Here is a 24,758-nt window from a genome sequence, read left to right on the forward strand (position 1 = left end):
GATGCTCGTGACCGAAACTGCGCGCGAGTCCAGCGCCGATGAATACATATATTATATATATACCGATACATGAAAGTGTCGATTTTCGGTTTCTGACTGCTGCGGCGTCACCGCGCGAAACCTTACTAGTTTTAATTGCTTTTGTTCCCCTGCAGTCGTCGAGATTAAATCGCTGACCCTTCCCTACATCGATTTCGCGAACGACGATCGACACCCGATCCTCGCTCGACGCCGTCTACCCGATGTATACAAGAATTCTAACTCTGCGAGTTGTATCAGTTTTCTGGTAATGATTTGATTTTAAAAACGGGGGTCTAACAAATTCTCATCGAAGTCTATATGTGTATACAACGGATCGAAGTCGATATTGAGATAAGTCGCTATTTGCGTAGATTAAAGAAAAAGCAATAATATTTTGACGATCCACCGCGAAAAATCTGTTACAATGCAGACGACACTTTTTAAAACCTGATCGTCTGCAACATTTTGTTCTCTGAAAAAAGTTGGATCTCGTAATAACTTTGACTCTAATAACCAAAATTTGCTAATCTTGAATTTGAATGACCATTATTCAAATCTGAGATTAGAAAACGTAGACGATGGTCTTTAGTGAGTAAGACCGAAACCACGATTAGCGGCAACTAGCGGCCTACGAGAGGCCGCCAGTTGCTGCTCTATCGGTTCGACATAAGCCGGCTTGCGACGGCAACCCGACGCCTACCGAGACGCCTACAGACTCGTCGCAAGCCGTATCCAGCTAGTTACCCGTGTTCTACTCCAGCCTACGGTAGGCGGACAGTTGCTTTCGATCGCAACCGACATATGGTCATCTGCGACGCGACGGAACTGAGCGCAGGAGTTCCAGCCAATAAGAGACCGCATATTCATAGTACAAACTATGACCGCTAGTTAGCGTCATTCGTAATTAGTCACAAACTTTCAAATTTAAGTGGTTCAAAACGTAAACCAAACCTTCAACACGGCAGATGACTGGACCGAAGATCTAGAAACGAAATTGGTAGAATTATGGTGACAGCGGCCATCTTAATATGATGTCGCTAGCACATTGTATTCAAAACAGAATCAGAAAGATAAAGATCTTAAATAAATAGCTATAGTAAAAGAAATATATTTCCCAATAATTCAAATTTATTCTCAAAATGTTTATCACGTGACCATCTGAGCCGGTGCAGTTGCTAGTAATCGTAACCGACATAAGCAGGGAAGCAATTGGGAGGATGTCGGCCTCTGTTGCTGGGAATCGGAGCACAGTCGACATAAGCGTGGCTGCGATCGCAGTTGCTCTCGGTTGCGTCGGTAGGAGTCGGTAGGCGTCGCGTTGCTTGTCGACATAAGCCAGCCTTTAAAGGCTTTCACTATCTAGCATGGCTACTGAATTTGAAATTGATATCTTTACAGTAAACTGCGCGTTGACGATCAGTATATAATAAACGATTCTTTATCGAATTGACAAAATCTATCGGATAGAACTTAATGAAACGCGAATTATGCCTTTGAAGGACCCCTACGCATCTGTGATTAGACGGCATTGTTCCATCACTGCTCCGCCATATGCCGCCATTTTGTCGATTCATGCAAATGAGGGTGCACGTTTGTTACATTCGTGACATTCAGACGTGTTCAGAAGCCATTTTAAGAATATTCATTCAGACATATTCAGAAGCCATTTTAAGAATATTCATTCAGAATTTTAAGAATATTCATTCAGACGTATTCAGACGCCATTTTAAGAATATTCATTCAGATATATTCCCAGAAGCCATTTTAAGAATATTCATTCGGACATATTCAGAAGCCATTTCAAGAATATTCATTCACACATATTCAGAGGCCATTTTAAGAATATTCATTCAGACATATTAAGAAGCCATTTTATGAATATTCATTCAGAAGCCATTTCAAGATTATTCATTCAGACATATTCAGAAGCTATTTTAAGATTATTCATTCAGAGCTATTCGGAAGCCATTTTAAGATTATTCATTTAGGCATATTTAGAAGCCATGATGTTAAAAAATGAATACAATCTTCCTCGATTATTTTATCTATGCGCAATTCAACCTCAATCTTTGTACAGTTAAACCTCGTTGATACGACAAACCCCTTTATTTCCAGCATGTTCCAGCTAACATATTCATATCAATGAAGGTTTGGATAACACGATTATTTCACTTTTGCCCGACAAGATTCGTATGAACGACGTTCCACTGTATTGAATCCGTGGCCAGAAACCAATTCATTTCAAGATTCTTACGACATAATTACTCATGATTAGTTCATATGGTATGAAAATCATGTCAACTCACTTATATCGAATAACATATGCAAAGCAACTTCAAATTCATACGCATTGATTGACATCATATTTACGCAAATCATCCGATGCTTGCTCCCCCTGTCGGCTGATACCTGAAACAAACACCTACACCTCCTGAATTCATAATTGCCAGAGCGACAGCCGTCACGAACAGCCAACGTGGCATCGGGACCCAAATTCAACATCAACTTAGTTCAGGACACAAACTCACCTACAATATTGTTCAGGACACAAACTCATAAACAACGTCAAAAGTGTCCGGTTTATTTGCTTGCTTGGTAAGTTTATTTTTAAGTTAAAAAAAATGAGAACTGTGGCACCTTTTCGCATATTTTCGAATTTCTAGTGGCGAGAATTTAGGTAAGTTTTTCTGAGTATATATACGTACGTAGGCATTCGTCACATTTCGATGCTATCCTGGGCCCAGTTGCATAGTCGTGACTTAAGTCCAATAGTGGTCTTAAATCTTAAGACTGGTCTTAAGTTGTTAGATTAGCTATCGAACAAAGTTGGTCTTAGACTGGTCTTAGGTCTAAGTCATGACTATGCAACCGGTCCCTGAAGGTTTAAATTAAACACTGCAATATCCATGGTTACAGTAAACGATTATCCATCGGGTTAGATTAACGCAGTCCAGTTGCTCAAAGGTCGGTTAAAGCCTCGTCGCATATGAAATAAACTAATTTCTACATCATTGGCTGATGTTCACCAGTGAATAAGTGATTATAAGAATTGCGTAGATTGTTATCTTTATCCGGCGGTCAGATTTAATCATCTTTGAGCATGTTTTGAGAACTGAGGGTTTATGACGCCACATTTCAGCCGCTTCCTAACGGCCATCAGGGGTCAGTTGTTCGAAAATTGGTTAGAGTTAACCAGTGGATAAACGCCTTAGTGACAATTAAATTTGCATTGTTTCCATCGCAAAAAGTCCACTAATAGTTAACTAAAGCCGGCCCCAACATCGGTAGGCGCGCAATGACACGGTTTAACTGATTTCTTTCATTTTGTATCTTTGTTACATTTATTGTATGAATATTGAAATTGTAAAACGGTGTCCCTTATGTATAGAAAAGTGTGGAGAAAATGTATTGTTGTCGATTGCAATTAGTCTCCGTACAAAAAAAAAATCAGAATTCTAGACTAATCGTAGAGGAGACGTGAATGTCAAATCGGTAAACGCGAAAAAAATAAGTAGTGTTAAAATACAAGACAAAATTTAACTAAATTCTTAAGCATATACGAGATTTTTCTGCTAGTGCACAAAAGCTTCTCCAGGAAGATTAGTAAAATTGAGTTTTCGGATGTCGAGAGGTTCTTTCCGCCTATTTGTCGGTTTTAGAAAAAACCGGAAATTCTATTTCCGCCATTTTTTCTCGAATCCTATTGACGAATATTTCAAAACGGAAGTCCGACGAGTATATATTACAGGGCTCGAACAAAGCAGGGGTCTTTGGGGCAATTTCAAATTGTACATAACATTTAAACAAATACGTTTATCGATATCATAACCAACCATATAAACGATGGATTTACTTTGACACATTCAGATTGACGTCATTGACGACAGCTTTGCTGCTCGCTGACTCGGAAATAATTTTTGGATAATCATCCATCCGATTTGACAAGGTGGGACCCGGGCAGCTGCGTGAAAAATCTATATCTATATTAGTCATTGTATAATATATATGAATTTCATCAAAATGCGTCTTATTTGTTTTCACTCAGGAGATGATGAAGTTTCTACCAGTGGTGTTTGTCGCCATAGCTCTGTTCAGAATCGGTCAGTATCACATTCGAACAATGCTACGCCATCGGACTTAAGACTTAAGATAGCAGGGCCCTGTTTTATAGACTGGCATCAATTCTAAGCCTCGGACTAATTCAATTCAATTTCCGGGTTCAGGTTGATACAAGTCTATAAAACCAACCCCACGTCTACTGGGGCCAGTTACATAATCGTAGCTTTGACAGTAGTCTAAGACTAACTTAGTTCTATAGCTGATAAAACAACTTTAGACCAGTCCAAGACCATCTTAGTTCTATAGCTACTCTAACAACTTTAGACTAGTCCAAGACCATCCAAGTTCCATAGTCAATGTTACAACTTAAGACCACTTCTGGGATTTAAGACCACTTTTGTACTTACGTCTCGACTACGGAACGGCCCCAGACTCGCTTCATTGCCTTTGAAAGGAGTCATAACGCAATAAATTAGTTGATATCCCCAGCAATGAATATTTTAAGATCTAAGTAACTAAAAGCATTTTTCTTCTTTTCAGGTTTAGTGACTGGTCAAACCGATAGTGGTACAGAAAGCTCAGGTGCTCTTTTAGATGCATCTGGAGGAGAAGACGGGTTTGATGGAACTGTAGGATCTGGAAATTTTGCATCTGGAGAAAAGTCTGAGACGGTTGCATCTGGAGGAGAAACTGAAACTGTTACATCTGGAGAAGAATCCGAGACAGCTGCATCTGGAGGAGAATCTGCGACTGTAGCATCTGGAGAAGAATCTGGAACGATTTCATCTGGAGAAGAATCCGAGACTGTTGCATCTGGAGAAGAATCCGAGACTGTGGCATCCGGAGAAGAATCTGGAACGATTTCATCTGGAGAAGAATCCGAGACTGTTGCATCTGGAGAAGAATCCGAGACTGTGGCATCTGGAGAAGAATCCGAGACTGTGGCATCTGGAGAAGAATCTGGAACGATTTCATCTGGAGAAGAATCCGAGACTGTTGCATCTGGAGAAGAATCCGAGACTGTGGCATCTGGAGGAGAATCTGCGACTGTTGCATCTGGAGAAGAATCTGGAACGATTTCATCTGGAGAAGAATCCGAGACTGTTGCATCTGGAGAAGAATCCGAGACTGTGGCATCTAGAGGAGAATCTGAGACTGTTGCATCTGGAGAAGAATCCGAGACTGTTGCATCTGGAGAAGAATCTGGAACGATTTCATCTGGAGAAGAATCTGAGACTGTTGCATCTGGAGAAGAATCTGAGACTGTTGCATCTGGAGAAGAATCTGAGACTGTTGCATCTGGAGAAGAATCTGGAACGATTTCATCTGGAGAAGAATCCGAGAATGTTGCATCTGGAGAAGAATCCGAGACTGTGGCATCTGGAGAAGAATCCGAGATCGTTGCATCTGGAGAAGAATCTGGAACGATTTCATCTGGAGAAGAATCTGAGACTGTTGCATATGGAGGAGAATCCGAGACTGTGGCATCTGGAGAAGAATCTGAGACCGTTTCATCTGGAGAAGAATCTGAGACAGTTGCATCTGGAGAAGAATCCGAGACTGTGGCATCTGGAGGAGAATCTGAGACTGTTGCATCTGGAGGAGAATCTGAGGCCGTTGCATCTGGAGGAGAATCCGAGACTGTGGCATCTGCAGAAGAATCCGAGACTGTGGCATCTGGAGAAGAATCTGAGACCGTTGCATCTGGAGGAGAATCTGAGACCGCTGCATCTGGAGAAGAATCTGAGACTGTTGCATCTGGAGAAGAATCCGAGACTGTGGCATCTGGAGAAGAATCTGAGACCGTTGCATCTGGAGGAGAATCTGAAAGTGAAGAGGATGAATCTACCGAATCTGGATTACTGGACGGAACTGATGGTTCGGGTGAAATCGATGAAGATACAGTTGGATCGGGATTATTGGGTAAACTTGAAAAAGATCCAAATGGTATTGAATCTGGATCTGGAGAAGACAAAGTGTCTGAAACTGGAGAAGATGGCGATAATGTAGAAACTAATCGATCTGGAGAAGTTTCTGAATCTGAAGAAGATGATGAGAATGTAGAAACTGCTGGATCCGGAGAAGAGTCTGAGACTCCAGCATCTGAATCGCTGGATGAACAAGTGGGGAGCGGAGGAACCTATCTAACCGACAATGACGCAAACTCTGACTCGACGGGCGACGAACTGACGGAGGTTGAAATCGACGAGAACGGAAAAGGAATGTTGGAAGATCGAGAGGACAGCGACAACTCGGGTTTGCAACAAACAGTCGATACAAACGACCACGACGGCGACGACTCGCAACAGGGTGAAAAAAACGCCGTTCAAAATTCGACTGTCACTCCCAAACATCACATGACAGTGGATGGACAAGCTTGTATGTTCCCGTACACATTCGAGGGAGTCGAATACAACGAATGCATCGATTTCCACACTCCTAGTTTTCGCTGGTGCATGACCGACCACGCGCATAACTGGGGATTCTGCGGTATGTTACAATAGATAGAATTATTCATCGATATATATTCTTAACGGTTTACAGGTATATTGGTGAGATCAGCTTTGGCTTAAACCAAAGACAATACTGACTCAATTCAATGGGCCATTTTCAAAACAGTTTTGAAAAATGACCATACAATTTGAGTCGAAACGGCATATAGGATTTTAATGTTTTTAATGATGTTTTATTGAGTTTTGCTTATACTAATAGGCCTTTATTACGTTTTATTGAAATTGTTTTATATACTGGATTTGGAGATATTCTTGTTGTTTGGTAACTGTTTTTTTTTTGTCGTTGTTCACAGATCCGGTCGGAGCGGCGAGAGAAACAGTCGACGGAGAGCAATGTCATTTTCCTTTCCTCTATCACGGCGTAATTCATACTGACTGTACTACCGAGTTCGGCGAGAATGGCCGCGCCTGGTGTCAATACAAATCAAATAACGTCCCCGACAACTGGAAATATTGCAGTAAGAATGTTCGCCAGTTCATCTGGGTTAATATAATCCGAATACGGTTTAGACTGAACGTCGGAATACAAGGGAATACTGGCACCACCAGATGGCGCAACAACCGGAGCTTGGTTTTATAGACTATTATTAACTTAAACCTGGAGGCTAACTTGATTCATTTTCAATTGAGTTAACCTCTGGGTTAAAGGTAATACCAGTCTACAAAACCGGGCCTGGGTTATTCGAGGTGAAAACCAGTTCATTTTCAATGAAACTTAATTTTTTGGCTTCCAAATCCGAAAACTATCAAACGAGTTATCGGATAGATTTAAGATACCCTTTCTCATTCAGTTTGTTCATGGTAAGGATTTCACTGAAAATTGATTTCACTAATCAGAAAAGTTGACTCGAATTTAATTGAAATATAGAAGAAATTGAACCCAGTACCACTAGCGATCCTGGCGGATTATCACCGAATCATCAGTGAGCATCCCTCAGTAGCCTTCCCATTATTCCATTAGTACATCAAACATGGGCCGTTTCGAACGGTATTTTTTGCTTAGGCTGGTCGTACCGTGGACGTATAAATCGATCTAGCTTATACGTTCATGGTTTGTATCCGTAGCACATTGTCCCAAACACTTTTCCCCATGTTTCGGACAGTGTTTGGGATGAGTACCGGTAGTGGGGTACACATTCACATATTGAGGGTATAATACTTTGTTATAAGGTTCAAAGAAGTTACGTTTGAATTCAGTTCCAAGGTGTGTGGATGAACTTGTTTTTAATTGATAAAAAAACATATACAATTTCAGAGGTAAATCTGTGCGGTGTTGTGGATTGCGGTCACGGAACCTGCGTCGAGGACCGCGCATCGATGACCCATTCTTGTGTTTGCGATGACGGTTGGCTCGGAGAAAGTTGCGATCAAAGTAAGTGTCGTGTTCCCAATGACCCCTGGCGCCATCTACTCCACCCGCCAATATGGCGTGCCTAAAACATTACAGGACATTAACTCGTCGTTATATAACACCATCCTTCTCAATGTCACTGCTGCCTAAATGCCGCTATTTTTTTAGCAAATTTGCTCAATCCAAATTAAATTCAATGATAATACAAATTTTTACCATACAACCAAATTCGTTATGATGCCACGTTTTTCATTGGTCCCAAATTGGACCTTTACTGCCGTAAATCCCAAGTGAACTGCGGCATGGTTGTACTATTGTACTCATCCTCGCTTGCCAGGGGTCCGGTATCACTCCCGAACTCGCTTCCACCAGCCCCCTGGCCTCACGAAGCGTGATTTCATTACTGACGCTGTTGCGCATGACGTCATATATCGATTTGCGAAATACTTCCTTGTTCAGTAAAACGTTCGCTGATTGGTCCATTTAACGGGAAAACCAATAGAAGCCTAAAGTCGTTTGTTACAAGCGCTGTGATTGGTACGACCGGATTCTGGTCGGCTAGTAACGACTCCAACGACTCGTGAGGTCAAGGGGTTCGGCGAACAGCTTTAGCGTAGTGGTTTCGAATCCCTTGACGGGTGAAGATGTATTGTACTCTGTTGCTCCCTAGAGGATCCTCGCTTACCATCCTCGATTGCCACAGTCGCGCGCGGAGTCCTCATCTCTCAAAGGAGGTATCCCGCCTCCCTGTAAATTTATTCATAAGGCAAAGGTTAAAAACTAACGTATTCTATCGGTCAATGTTCACAAATTCTATTTCAGTCACCTTGTACTGCCCGTCTGCTGACTGCGGAAACGGAACATGCGAGGAGAAATTCGAACGGAAAAGTCACTCGTGTATTTGTGATATCGGCTTCGAAGGGGAAAACTGCAAAACACGTACGTTATCTTATACTATTGTATTGTGTAAATCATCTGAAAATCTGAATCGTTTTTACTATATAGCCTAACGCATACGGCAATGAAAAACGTCTCTCCCTCGCAAAAACTTTTACTGAAATGGTTTTGTGAGAAACGTGTTATTTTCTGTTGTGATGAGCCAAACGTTTTGCCGTGTGTGCGTTTTACCGCGTGTGTGTTTTGCCGCGTGTGCGTTTTGCCGCGTGTTCGTTTTGCCGCGTGTACGTTTTTCAGTGTATGCGTTGGGCTAATGAGACATCGACGACGTTTTGTACTACCGTACAGTCGAAGGTAATCACTCATCCGGTAACGGTTGGTCTCTTACGCGAGTCCGTGGGTTCAAAATTCAAATATCGACATTGAATTGTCTTTGAAACTAAATCGGGTCTTCATTTCTTATAAAATCACGGTGTTTTTTCTACGGTTAGTGACTAAATACTGTTCCGGAGTTGTGTGTGGACACGGTAAATGTGTGGAAGATTGGGAGAACAGACGCCATCAGTGTTCATGTGAGGAGGGCTACAGAGGCCATAACTGTACAGAACGTAAGTCACCCTCACACCCAGCCCCCAACCCCCAAGTTTAAGCTTTTTCATTTGCGATATTTTCTTTAAAATCCCGCACCTTCAATTTTGCGATTTTCAACTTTCCAAAATTCAAATATTGCCATCAACAGTGCTTGGGCATTGAAACGACTGTAAGGCAGTTCTAGAGCACGCTCGTGCAGTCTGAGCAATATGTGAAACCGAATGTCAGAAAGTCGGAACTGTAGTCCGAAAATAGTGAACCAGTGGATTGATCACGGTCGCTGTAGTCCGCGCTTAGTTCGAAGATGGCCACCAGTGTGAAGTGCGTAAGACAGAACTATAGGGCGTGCGGTTATTATCTCCGGCCACTAGTCGAAACTAACTACGAAAACCGAAGTTTGTCCTGGCTGAATATGTTTTCATTGTTTTATTTTTTTTTCTTAATTTCAGAGACTTTGTATTGCGATACTGCTCATTGCGAACATGGCGTCTGCGTTGAAGACTGGCACCACCGCAAACATATCTGTAACTGTGACAACGGTTACGACGGTGAAGATTGTTCCACCAGTACGTCTCAATTTTCCAAATCTCCTTATACAGGCTTTTCAATCTTCCCGGCCAGAGGTTAACAAAGTCCCAGATTGAATGGGCTTTTCCGAGCTATCAAAACCTTTAATGAATCTCAGCTTGACCCGCAGTGATGCTATATTGCGCAGTTCTATACAGATTCTCTACTTACTGCGTTCGTTGTTTTTTTTTTCTTGCAGAACACCTTTACTGCAAGAATGCCACTTGCGTCCACGGAACTTGTGAAGAACATTGGGATCGATCTACTCACGAATGTTTATGTGACGAGGGCTACACCGGAGACGAATGTGGATCTAGTAGGTTTCTTATCGAATATGAAAATACTCTCAAAAATGGCATCATCACTACCGAGTAACCCGATTCCAAACTCGGTATACCGAAAAGCTAATAAGTTGTAGTGAAGGTTGAACACGAATTTTAAAATGTCTAATTTCAGGAAGATTGTATTGTCAGGATAACGAATGCGGTGCTAATGGTGACTGCGTGGAAGCGTGGGAGAATAGAGGTTACAACTGCTCCTGTCACGATGGATATCACGGCGAACGTTGTACTACAAGTAAGTGTTGGGGGGAGGTGAAGGAATGACAACCAGGCCCCAGTTTCCCATTGTCTGAATTATGATTGATCTCAATGAAATGAACTGATAACAAAACTCACAACTGCGGAACTCGATCCAGAGTTACGTACATCTCAGGCGAACACAATTTCTACGATTGCCGAGCCATGTATGCTTTTAAAAAGAATATTACAGGACCGAGGGGTTTCACCGTCGGGTTTAGAGATTTTTGAAGAAATCCCAACTCAATTTCTGAGAGAATTAAATTCATCTGTTTCAACGATCTCTGTCTTTACAGAAAGTGCGACTTCGATTGGAAAGCAGGCCGGGGTTCGGGCCCCCAAACTACCCGGCCTAGATTTACCCCTGTATTTTACATTCGATGATAAAAACGGTGTTTTTGTTTCTATTTCGTAGCCGTCGAGTTTTGCCACCAGGAGGGTGTTGACTGCGGACACGGTTATTGCGAAGAAGATTGGGATAATTTAGGTTTTAAATGCGTCTGTGACGAGGGCTATGACGGAGTTTACTGCGCAAAAAGTACGTGGTTTCCTACATTCACAGCCCGATCTGAACAAGCACCACTTGAAAAGTTTATGGACATGTTACATTGAATTTTCCAAACGCATATATATATATATATATAGTTTCGAGTTGGCATGTTACTTTTTATTTGACACCAGCTGCTCTGTACTGTCCGAAGGCGAACTGTGGCAATGGAACCTGTCACGAAGACTGGGAAAACCGAGGACACACGTGCATCTGTACCGAAGGTTTCGAGGGACCGTCTTGTCACAATCGTAAGTTTTATTTCAGCCTACTGATCACTAGGGGTTTGGGGGGCTTGTTACGAATTCATTCTATGATCAAACTTACAAACACCATGGGTTACATATTAAACCGTAAATTGACCAGTCGCCCTACTGAATCTGTTCTTCGATTTCCGATTTCAAAATCAAATCCTTTGTTTCGTTCGTGGGCTTTTATCCCATATCATTCTCAAAATGATGGATAACAAATGTCGAGAGATAATATAAAATCCCATAACGATAATGAAAATGTTTCCTATATTCATTGATACAGATACGCGGTATTGTAGAGATGCGGAGTGTAAGAACGGCTATTGCGAGGAAGACTGGGAGAACCGCGGATTCATTTGCGCTTGTTACGACGGCTATACCGGACAGGACTGCGAAAACCGTAATTACATACACACATATTCCATTTCTTGATATTTCCATATGTATACCGAACTACTTTGTCTGAATACCAGACGATGTACGGGTTCTCCGGTCTTGTTTGGGAAAAACGGCTAAGTACTAGACTAGCGAACTACGAGAACGCATTCTTTGCCGTGAAGAATATCCAACTGAATATTGTAGAAAATCTAAGCTACAAGCAGTTCTCACAAAATGTTAAGTTAAGATTTATTCTATGAAAATATATAACATGTATTCATTGTGAAAAATGAGCTACATTTCATCTTAGCGCACGAGAAGTTCGATTCTCTTACTGGCAAAAATCTACTCGATAGAAATCAGTGTAAATGGTATAAGTAGATTTTTTAAATGATGTAAGTACATTGTATAGTACATTAGAATTGATAAATTTGGGAAATATTTCAAATCGATGTTCGATCTTTATGCATAACATTTTGAGATTATCCATGTATGCTGCTATGCCATTCGTACCTGTAAACATCTTACTTTTTATCATCCATGTATGCTATGCCATCTTACTACTTTTTGTCGCTTTGTACGTGTATATTGTTTGCTGCTGTTACTCTTTATTTCATTGACATTCATGGCACCTTCGTAATGGCGAATGCACGTACAATATACATGTGATAGTAAGATATACAGTATACAGTGTACAGTAACTATTTTGACAGAGGTCAACTACTGTTCGGACGATGTATTCTGTGGTAATGGAGACTGTCAAGAAGATTGGGACAACAAAAGTTTTCAATGCGTTTGCGACAGCGGTTTCACCGGCGACAACTGCACCGAAAGTAAGTTCATCGCCTATTTTTTCTAAATTCAGTAATTTGCATATGCAAATCATTTACGAGCACGTGACCGCGATGCGCTTATAGTAATGAAAACAATTTCATTATTATGCAACAGCTCTTTTCTGACCTTAAGATTTTCTCAAAGGTACAGGTTTAAGTTTAAAGCTGATAGACACTGAGTAAGGCGCTTATGTACGTATGCAAGGGTTCTCGCAGGTCGGGCAATGCCAGAAAAATTCCCTGCAAGAAAAATCATGAATTCCGACAACTTTCTTGAAAATCAGGGAATGTTATGTTTGGTCTCTTGTTTTTCTTGCTGGTGACGAGTGGCGCAAGGAACCTCTTGATAAGAAACAACCCCCACTGAGGATGTCTTATAATTTAATCGGGGAATTTCGGTCAAGGTTCGAGGAAAATCTCGGGGAATAACGGAAAAGTTTAGATTATCCGATCTCTAAAAGCTCTTGTCATGTCTTGAAAATCAATGATGTCGCTTGTCTATCTTTATTCAGAGAGGAACTATTGCGAGAACGTTAACTGCGGTCACGGCAGGTGCGAGGACGACTGGCCTGGCAGACGACACAAGTGCGTGTGTCAAGACGGTTACAACATCGCTGATAACTGCACCACCAGTAAGCTAGACTAATCCTTTACACTACTGGGCCCATTCTTAATCGCCCAAAAAGATGTTGGTCCAAATACATGCAGTAATGATATTAATATTCATCGATAAACCGCTCTCCACTCGCCTTGCAGTTGTTGGGTTATAACATTTACTGCCATTTTGAATTATGATAATTGTTCAAAATCAATACAAATACAAAAATTCAAGATTGACAGACGTATGGAGAAACGTATAAAGGTTTAGAAAATGTTCATACGACCCGTCCAATATCCAATCCTGAGTGACTAGTGTAGCTGAACCCAAGTGTCTCTTTCTAGAAATTATGTTTTGTAACGGTATCGACTGTGGTAACGGAACCTGTATTGAGAACTGGGACAACAGGACTCATCACTGTCTGTGCAACGAAGGATACGAAGGCACTAATTGCAAAATGGGTAAGCATAAAGTCGGCTAGAACATTCTAGAAAAATGACAATGTTAAGGATAATTATGATAGTAATTGTAACGATAATAGTAATAATGATAGTGATCTATTTGCATAAATGGCGTAGAACTATAATGATAATCTCCGCGCGTTTTACGTCACATGAGCAAAAAGACATTTTGAAACAAACCACACAATCAGCAAAAACTAGATCAGAAATAGTTTTACTGGCTGCAAGGCCATCTACACAAAATATCTCACAATGCGGAAAACAGTTTTTTAAATGATTCTCACTTTTTGAATGATATCTGCGTATGCCGTTAAAAAGTATAAGAGCAAGCCATGGTCCATCTTGCAAAATAACATACATTCTTTAAAACGTTATTGTTTTAGTATATTTGTGGATTTCTGTGAATTTATCTAAAGAATAGTTGAAGTTGGGATACGTAATTTCTTTCAAATCATTTATTTCCTTATTTTTTTCAGTGAAACGTTACTGTTCGGAAGCCGACTGCGGCAATGGAACGTGCGCGGAGGATTGGCACAATCGAAAGCATATTTGCACGTGCCCAGAGGCGATGGGAGGCTCCGACTGTAGAACAAGTGATTGTTATTATATGAATACATATGATTGATACGAAGATAGAATATTTTCGAATTTATTGGCACGATAAGACGCACGTTATCGCTCTCCCACACGCTGAGCAGGGTCCTATACACACACACACGTAGCACTGCATACCTTTATTAATGGTAAATTCATCGAGAATCAGCATCGGGAAGTTTTCAAAGTTACAAAGTATTGTTATTGTTTAAGTGGGTAAAATGGTACAACTGCAATGTGATTACGAAATCAACAGTATTTGTTCAATGTCGTTTATAGGAAGTAAATTCTGTCCCGGAATCGACTGTGGTAATGGTGTATGTAAAGAAGACTGGGAACATCGAAGTCACGTGTGCCAGTGTGAAGAGGGTTTCGACGGAATGGATTGTAAATCCAGTAAGTGACTAGAATAACCGCGAGTGGAGGGCTTCACCATCAAGAATTCATATCCAAGTGTCAATGTGTCTGTTCTACTCATTTTCCCACCTAGTGATGGACTAAGAGGGACTTGCAGAAGTCCATCATTTTGAATGCCCTTTATCATTCTTTCAACAAACAAAAAGTTGGGGTGGGAGTACTCTTGATTTGGCCTCAACGTCAAAGTGCTTTTTTGGGATGTGACCTGCCACCACAGCTGTCTGTGGAGGTTGTTGACCAAAATTTCATCAAATTTAGTGTTCACTACGAATGTCTGGCCGTTCTACCCGCTGCCCTCCCACCTCAGAGCTGTGAGGAGAGGGGCTCTCTAAGAACCTATGGTTCAGTTCTATTCAATGTGTCTCTACCACAGTGTCCTGTGAGGGGTTCCTCAAATGATTGTTGCTTTCATACAGTTTAAAACATGGATTTTCTTTTTAATCTACATGTGTTCCTCTCTTTCTCTCTCTTTCCCTCTCGCTCTATTTAAGTCATGAAATACTGTACGAACGACACCGACTGCGGATTCGGATTTTGCGAGGAGAATTGGGAAAAACGAGGACATATCTGTATCTGTAATCACGGTTACACCGGCACCAAATGCCTCCAAAGTAAGTAATAATAGTGAAGAATTCGTCTTTTTGGTGTAACAGAATTGTAGTAGATGAATTAATCAAAAGTATTATTTCTAGAGGGGCCTTTATCGAAAACCGACCACCCCCCCCCCCCCCCAAACCACCATAACTATGATGTGGTTTGCCTGGAACGCTACTACAAGAATTCGTATCTCCCCATCATGAGAGCCGATACCCCATATACAACCACCACAACTATGAGACTCTCCACCAAGAAACACACTCCGACAAAGCTTTTAAAGTGCCCGTCTTTCAATACAAAATTAATCAAAGGTATTCATTATAGTTTCCTAAACATTATGTTCAGCTGAATAATTTGTCGGTGTTTTTGTCTCTGTAGCTATCGGCCACTGTTCAGAGGACACTTGTAAACACGGCAAATGTAACGCGGGAACTTGCGTCTGCGATCTCGGGTATGCCGGGAAAAGTTGTGACCTGCGTAAGTGATGTATATATATATCAGTGTGCGACAACACGAAAAAAATCTTCACATTTTACGAATGTTTTCAGTTTTGATCGCGTATTCTATCTGTAGTCGAAAGTCAAGCCGGTGCCTGCTCGGATGCTACTTGTCTGAACGGTCACTGCGAGGAAGATCTGGAAAAAGACGGCCATAAGTGCGTGTGCGAAGATGGATACGAAGGCGATTATTGTCAATACAGTACGTTTTTATATATGGATATCCTTAGCCTATACTGGACAGTTGTGTGGGTTTCATTTGATACTAAAATCAGTTCCACAGTTGTGTGGGTTTCCATTTGACACTGAACTCAGTTCCACAGTTGTGTGGGTTTCCATTTGACACTGAACACAGTTCCACGTGTGCGTTTGATTTGACTCTGAACCCAGTCCCACATTTTTGTGGGTTTGATTCGACTCCAGTTTAATCGGAGGTTTAATTTGACTTTGGAGCCAGTTCCACAGTTGTACGGGTTCCATATGTCACTGAAGTTAGTTCCACCGTTGTAATGGATTTAGTTGACTCTGAAATCAGTTCCACGGTTGTGTTGGTTTAATTTGACTCTGAACCCAGTTTAACAGTTGACTGTATGGGTTTAATATGTCACTGAAATCAGTTCCACAGTTGTAATGGATTTATTTGACTCTGAACCCGGTTTCACAGAATTCTATTCATCATCTGAATGAATCATTGTAGAGACTCGATACTGCGTAGACGCCGACTGTGGTGACGGTATTTGTGAAGAAGATTGGGAGAACAGAGGACATAACTGTATATGCGAAGGCGGACTCGAGGGATGCGCGGCTAGTAAGTGCAAAATCACGATCATAACGTCGTTTTAATTCCGCCGAAACGAACGATAGTTCGAATTGTTTTTTCCGCAGATATTCACGAATACCTGGAGAATGAGAGGGAAAGATGTAACGTGGATAAATGCGGCCACGGACGCTGCATCGAGGATCCGGATCACAACCGTTATATCTGCGTCTGCAACGACGGCTATTCCGTCGCGTCTAACTGCGAGGACAGTAAGTAATGACTAATAGAATTAACGATGATTTGAATATGCAAATTGGAATTAGATTATGCTAATGGTTTCTCCTTTCATTTACAAACACTTTCTTTCAATAGTCAAAGAAGAAAATTTTCAGTAAAAGTATCCAGCCCTTTACTTTGGAATAACATCAGTGAAAATCTTAAAAAAACATGGAAAATTCTAAACTGTTCCTAAGAAATTATAGAAAGCAACTTTGTGCTTGATTTTATCATACAGTTATTCGAACTAAAATTATTGTTTTTGGAATATTACAGAAAATAACTGGCTTATTAAATGATTATATCTTAATCAAGCTGTTATCATAGTTTACTTTGATTGCATTTTGTGTGTTAAGGGTTGACTGTGAGCATATTATTTTCTTTATTGCATTTCTCTTTTTTTCTTTTCTCTTTTGAGGGACCTGTTTTATAAAAACTATTCCTTAGTTTCTACAGACCCCCCCTCCAGGTCCAATTTACTGTATTTTGTATTATGCTTTGTACACTATGCTGTAAATTATATTTGAAAAATAAAGTGTTCAAATCAAATCAAATCAAATCATACCGATTATTTCAGGTAATGCACATTCTACGGTCATGCAACTTAACTTACGTTGATGGAAATATGCAATTTGAATATGCAAATTAACTCTCGAGTTATGTATATATTTCAGAGATTGTTTACTGTAAGAATGACACTTACTGTGGTCACGGAACTTGTCAAGAGGACTGGGAACACTATCGCCATAGATGTAATTGTACGCGAGGATATGCTGGCGTTAACTGCACCGGTAAAGATATACATGCTGGTTTGATTGATGTAGCTGCCTAGGTTCATCTTTGCGACAGCGCCGCTGGTCTTGGCTACCACGATCACCACCACCACCACCACCACCACCACCACCACCACCACCACCACCACCACCACCACCACCACGATCACCACCACCATCACCACCACCACCACTAACATCAGAGCTCAGACCACTATTCCAAAATCTTCTATATCCTATAGTAAAAACAAGAAATTCGAGAGTTTAGTTCATATATAAGCGCGTAAATTCAGGGGAAATCCTGCTTATGGCTCATAGGCCAGCATCTTAGCTACGCATGGAAGTGGTTTTCGACCCACATACCCAACCTAACTTTTGAAATAATCAAACCTTTACAAAGGAGGGGTATCCCAGTACAGGTATGCCAGTACATCTGAGCCCAATATCTAAGGGAATCCCCCAACGTGTTTGGTACCCTTACTCCAAGCAAAAAAAGTCCAGGGAATCCCTTATTTCATCATCAATCATCTGTCTCTCAGAATCAATGGATTTCATACATTCGTTACCTATCCCATTTGCAGAAATTATGGCAACATTTATCGGGGACCTGTTCTTCACTCTAGGTACTATTTTTGGGGTCCGGCCCTACGCATCTTCGAGCTACTAACCTAATTGTGGTCTGATGCCATCACCACCACCACCATCACCACCACCTGGCGGGTTAACTGACTGAAAAGGGAATCTATTGCTGAAACTACCATTCAGATCTGAAAATACCAGATTCTAGATCTTTATTTTGCAAAGCATTTAAAAACAAAAACGTAGAACTGTATATTTATATGAAACTTAACGTTGTATTTGAGAAAGTATTCGAAAGCAAATCGAAATCTGCAACGAAGGGAATTTCTTTCACTAGTTCTTATTGCAATGTTGTTTCGCAGATACGGACCACTGTTTGGACTACGATTGCGGTCACGGTCATTGCGTCTATCACAAACACGAAGAGACGAAAAATTGTAGCTGCTACCCGGGATACAAAGGAGAAAGATGCGGCGAAAGTGAGTACAATAACAGACATTTCATGTTAACGTCGAAATATCGTCAGGATTCAGGATGGCCGCTTTACCTGAAAATCAGGGAAAGTCGGAGAATTATTTTTTTTTCTTTAAAAAAGTGAAGGTATTTTATAAAGAAAAAGCTAAAAATCAGGGGAAATTCAGGGCATTTATTTCCCGTCAATGTCTTACGTATTTGACTGTGTTAATTGATTGCATTCTGAGCAGGTGACGAAAAAGCTAAAGAAAATAACTTACATGCCAGGGAAGCAAGTCAAATAAAAACAGCCAAACCCTGACATTTTTCCGATTTTTCAATTTTTCCAGGAATCGACTATTGTAACGAACTGAGCGTCGAATGCGGTGACCACGGCACATGTCACGAATTCTGGAACGAGCAGACGGCTGGCTGTTTCTGCGAGACCAACTACTACGGTGACCATTGTCAATTCAGTAAGAACATAACAGCCGTTTGATGAGTTTAAAACCCATTATATACAAAGTCTTAAAGATTAAAAACGGATTTTCAAGGCTGTAGCAGTGGGGAAGGGCACAATCGTATATTCTCTTTTTATGCATCTAATTACTAATTGATTGTTTGTGTCTGCGTACGTTTCATGACTCATTCACTCATTTAAGAAAAAATGACCGGCTGTCAGAATCTGAGGCATTTCAAGAACAAGACGCAAGACGGAGAGTATGAGATATTCTTCGGACCCCATAACAATTATAAAGCGTTGATCTACTGTAAACACATGCACACAGACTGGCCGGAAGAGTTTCTTACGCTCGTCAACGTGCCCGGAAATTACGTCAAAAACGGAAGCGGAATTGTCTACTTCCACCGCATCCGAATCGATATACACGTACGTATTTCTGTTGTATATACAAAGATGGCGACCTGCATCGAATCACCCAATGACATCAACGATGTATCTATTTGAGCCTCCTGTTAAACAAAGCTACATTCAATATGTGATTTAATAATCGTCTCATCGATGAACCGATCCTTAGACCCATCCCCGAAAAAATGGCTGCCTATATAAATCCCATATGACGTCATCAAATTGCCTATTGAAATGATATACATCCGAAAAAATGGCTGCCTACATAAGTCCCCCTATGATGTCATCAAATTGCCTATTGAAATGATATACATACTCACATCCAAAAAAAATGGTTGCCTACATAAATCCCCCCATGACGTCATCAAATTGCCTATTGAAATGATATACATACTCACATCCGAAAAAATGGCTGCCTACATAAATCCCCCTATGACGTCATCAAATTGCCTATTGAAATGATATACATACTCACATCCGACAAAAAATGGCTGCCTACATAAATCCCCCATAAGTCCCCTCGTGAGATCATCGAAATAACTAATGATTAGTACATGAAAATAATGTCGGTTTTCTAGAATATGCGCTTGATCACAAATGTATTCTACTACACAAGCGACTCAACTATGGCGACAGCGATGGCTCAGGTCGGTAAAACTAATATTCAATATTCGATAATTACTTACAAGCGTTCTTTATTGATAATTAATTGGACGCACATTTCCTTTATCGTTAAAGAACGTGAACTATGGCGAAGTAGCGGAATGTGCCGGACCGTATATTACGAAGGGTGAATTCAGCATCGATCTAACCGGTACGCCATTCCACGTGAAAAAGGTAGGTACATACAGCCCCGAAGAATCGATGAAACCGCCGCCTGCTTTTTGTCACCATGTCATATTGGCGACCGAACGCCATTAGCGATTAACATGAAAAAAAATCCCGTTAGTTTCTAAATCACCTGCTAAACTGCGGTAATCGAGGATTCCATTCCTATGGCAGGCGAGGATCCGCTAGGTTCTTTAGTAGTTATTCGGTCTTCAGGCCTCACTTTCCTTGCATTTCAGTCAAAATCGAATAAATCATTGATGACAACTATACTAATTACTGATTAGAAAATGAATTTAATGTGTATTAAGTGCGAGTCCTCAAATATGAAGTGTTGCCTAAGACGTTACAAGTTGGACATAATCTATCGATTGTTGGTGAATGGAGATTTGACAATTTATTTACGACGTAACAATTACGATTACGATTACGATTACGATTTTATTCACACTCCAACCATTTCCATGGTATATGGAGGAAAACTATTACGCAAGGCGAGTGATCATCACGCCATCTGGTGGGATAGCGGTGTTGCAGTTCCGCTATTAGTTTTAAAATCTAATGAAGTGTTGGATGAACTCTGAAAGTTCCAACCTTAAACCTCACCCAGTAGAAATAAATACATTCGGAAAATCTATTTTCTTTATTGAAGTAATTATAAAACATTTCATATTTCAGGTCGATTCGCTCGAAGATCGGGTTATTTGGAAGCTATTCGGTAACGAGTCGGCACAGCTGCTTAGTCCGTCCTATCCGCAAGGTCAAACCGTCAGCGGATTTTGCGGAGGCAATTGCGGCGGTTGCTGGCCGATGAACCATCAAATACCGCTCAGATACATGTGGGGCAACGCGATCAAGCATCTCGTACCGTCGCATCCACGCAGCTGCTCCGAGTTAAAGGACGACTCCGGTTTAATCGAAGACGGCACGTTCCAGTTGTATTTCGGCGACAAAATGCAGTATAACGCCACGTTCTATTGTAACAATATGAAGTACACGCCGGAGGAGTATTTGATTTTGTACAGTAGAAATAATTTCGCGCACGCCGACAGCACCGGCGTCGACGGTAAAGAGTTCACTTTCCACTACGCCGGTAACATCACGTACAATAAAGTGCGCGTCAATCTCGAGGTACGGCGCTCATTTGAGCATAGAAAAATTTACGTTCAGGGGCGCATTGGTTTGATACCTAAAGACGAAAAATTGCCCAGAATAGAACACACATTTTGTAGCCATATAATTTTTCGACTAGCCTCTCCATATTTGGGGTCGAATGCAATAACAGACCCTCGAAGTTTGTCAACTCCCTAATAACCGTGGTTTGTGGTTACGTACAGTGGAACCTCGTTACAGCGAACTTCACGGCCCAGAAGTGATTTCGTTATAACCCGATAGTTCTTTATATCCAGAGTATGAAATTTACTAGGTTCTCCACGTTGGGACGAAATTCTATATTTGTTATACGCGGAATCGTTGTTTCCGAGCTTCCACTGTTTGGAGTAAAATCATTTGAATGAACTGATATCTTTAAGGCATAAGCTAGTACTGAACAGCACTGAAACGACGTCACTCGCAAGCCCGTTTTAACTTAATACCAGATCCAGTTCTGCTCCGGATCAGTTTCGTTCACCCATAGCCTTGTCTGATGTTACCACTTAGTATCCGGGACCTAGTTCCACAGTTGTGAGTTAAGATGTTACTCATCGAAAATTAACTGATTTCATTCACCTCAGGGTTAACTATACCTCACGAAACTGCGGAACTGGATCCGGGCGGGTGGCTACACTAGGATCGTAGAGCGACGGAGATCAATGTGGGAAAAGCCATTTCCAGGACCGATTGAACAGTTTAGCGACTTCGGGTTTCAGTTTGAACCCATTACCACAGTTTTACTAAAACTTTATTTCTTTTTTCAATCGTCCCGGCCTCAGATACAATATTCGACATCAGGGGCCGGTTCCATAGTCATGGCTTAGACTTAAGCCCAGTCTAAGACCATGTTAGTTCTATAGCTAATCTAACAACTTAAGACCAGTCTAAAGACTTGAGCCCACTTTTGGACTTAAGTCTCGACTGTAGAACTGGCCCCTGTTCATTACCAAAGATCTCCAGTGAAATTGACCTAGCCCCACAATCGTGACTGATTCTTGTATTGTAAATCTACTGGATCTTACAGGAGATGTTTATAGATACTTACGACGGAACGTTCGCTGCTAAGGTCGGACCGAGACCGCCGTATATGGGTGTCGGCTACGGCTGTAGGAAGAACGGCACTTTCGCGGTGGATTTGAAGCATACCGTATTCCAAATCGACATGACGGTAAGAGAAAATTAATGATCAGATGAAATTGGGGGTTTTATTTGTGATGCCGTCGATATTTAGAGAATCAGGGAACTCGGTAGTGTTGAGACTGCTATAAATATTTTACTGAGTTCAGAATCAGGGAACTCGGTAGCGCGTTGAGACTGCTGTAAATATTTCACCGATTTGAGAATCAGGGAACTCGGTAGCGTGTTGAGACTGCTGTAAATATTTCACTGAGTTGAGAATCAGGGAACTCGGTAGCGCGTTGAGACTGCTGTAAATATTTCACCGAGTTGAGAATCAGGGAACTCGGTAGCGCGTTGAGACTGCTGTAAATATTTCACTGAGTTCAGAATCAGGGAACTCGGTAGCGTTGAGACTGCTGTAAATATTTCACCGATTTGAGAATCAGGGAACTAGGTAGCGCGTTGAGACTGCTGTAAATATTTCACTGAGTTGAGAATCAGGGAACTCGGTAGCGCGTTGAGACTGCTGTAAATATTTCACTGAGTTGAGAATCAGGGAACTCGGTAGCGTGTTGAGACTGCTGTAAATATTTCACCGAGTTGAGAATCAGGGAACTCGGTAGCGCGTTGAGACTGCTGTAAATATTTCACTGAGTTCAGAATCAGGGAACTCGGTAGCGTTGAGACTGCTGTAAATATTTCACCGATTTGAGAATCAGGGAACTAGGTAGCGCGTTGAGACTGCTGTAAATATTTCACCGAGTTGAGAATCAGGGAACTCGGTAGCGTTGAGACTGCTGTAAATATTTCAACGATTTGAGAATCAGGGAACTAGGTAGCGCGTTGAGACTGCTGTAAATATTTCACCGAGTTGAGAATCAGGGAACTCGGTAGCGTGTTGGGACTGCTGTAAATATTTCACCGAGTTGAGAATCAGGGAACTCGGTAGCGCGTTGAGACTGCTGTAAATATTTCACTGAGTTCAGAATCAGGGAACTCGGTAGCGTTGAGACTGCTGTAAATATTTCACCGATTTGAGAATCAGGGAACTAGGTAGCGCGTTGAGACTGCTGTAAATATTTCACCGAGTTGAGAATCAGGGAACTCGGTAGCGTTGAGACTGCTGTAAATATTTCAACGATTTGAGAATCAGGAAACTCGGTATTAAGGGGGTATTTTAATATTTGTGTAGTCTCTAATCTGGCGATTCGTTTCTACTCCACAGAGAACCGAATGGGAACCGTTCCAGATCGAGGACAGTGAACCGTATCGGAATATATTCTCACAAGAGAAACAAGACGTCACCGGTTTCTGCAGAAATATGGCTGGAAATGGAAAGTGTGGAGGATGTCGACCAAAAAACGGCCGCATCTATATCAAATGTGCGTATAAGGACTTCAGCGATGAAAACTTTGGGTGGGACTGTGGCAAGCGAGGGTTCCGCGGCAATCCGCCATAAAAAAAAAATAATTCAATTTTATCTTTAATTCGAATTAACTTTTCTCCTAAGGTCATCCTTGCTTGCCGGGGTTTGGTTGCCGCCCGCCGAATATCATTGTGGCATAAACCCTCGCCGCAAACCCTTCATTGGTCCAAGATTTTTTGGGCGGACGGGTTGCCGCTAAGTGACCACCAGTCTACGTATTAAGCTAAACAGACTTCCCCTGCAGCAAGAATCGCACCGCGTCTGATTGGATAGATATACCTGACTGTGATAGCTTATTCCGAAAATATATTTTGGATTTTCTTTTTTTCAGACCTAGGTCCGGACTTCAATTAAAAGGAAAAGCATCACACCGACACGCGGAAACCGTTAAAAGCCTGCATAGGCCTACATATATATATATATATATATATATATATATATATATATATATATATATATATATATATATATATATATATATATATATATATATATATATATATATATATATATATATACATTTAATTTTGGAACTGTTTAGACGAAAGCTGTAACTGTAATAAGGTTTTCGTATTCTTGTGTCTATCTCCAAGTAGAATTGTTTAAATTTAACAGAATAGAAATATCTCCCTGGTAGAAAACGATTTGTTGCTTTGTTGATATATGAATGAACCCCCCCCCCCCCGTCTCCGCAGTATTGTGTTAGTATGCCCCCCCCCCCCAGAAAAATTAAGGGTCCAGCTAGCTTTCAAGTGATAGAGAGTAAGAGATTGG

The 24,758-nt window shown here is 41.2% G+C and overlaps 1 protein-coding gene across 1 annotated transcript; it reads left to right on the forward strand.

The window, feature by feature from the left end:
- Window positions 1-15,149: 15,149 nt before the first annotated feature.
- Window positions 15,150-24,367, forward strand: LOC141911599 (uncharacterized). Its single transcript, XM_074802584.1, has 15 exons — window positions 15,150-15,267; window positions 15,632-15,730; window positions 15,827-15,952; window positions 16,448-16,558; window positions 16,636-16,779; window positions 17,461-17,538; window positions 18,501-18,617; window positions 18,942-19,067; window positions 19,254-19,480; window positions 20,038-20,106; window positions 20,198-20,296; window positions 20,966-21,418; window positions 22,464-22,607; window positions 23,784-23,940; window positions 24,316-24,367. The coding sequence occupies exons 1-15, from the start codon at window positions 15,150-15,152 to the stop codon at window positions 24,336-24,338; spliced, it is 2,091 nt and encodes a 696-aa protein (XP_074658685.1). The 3' UTR covers window positions 24,339-24,367.
- The last annotated feature ends 391 nt before the right edge of the window (window positions 24,368-24,758 follow it).

Source organism: Tubulanus polymorphus, chromosome 10, assembly GCF_964204645.1.
Source record: "Tubulanus polymorphus chromosome 10, tnTubPoly1.2, whole genome shotgun sequence".
In the NCBI taxonomy this organism is placed as follows: domain Eukaryota; kingdom Metazoa; phylum Nemertea; class Palaeonemertea; order Tubulaniformes; family Tubulanidae; genus Tubulanus; species Tubulanus polymorphus.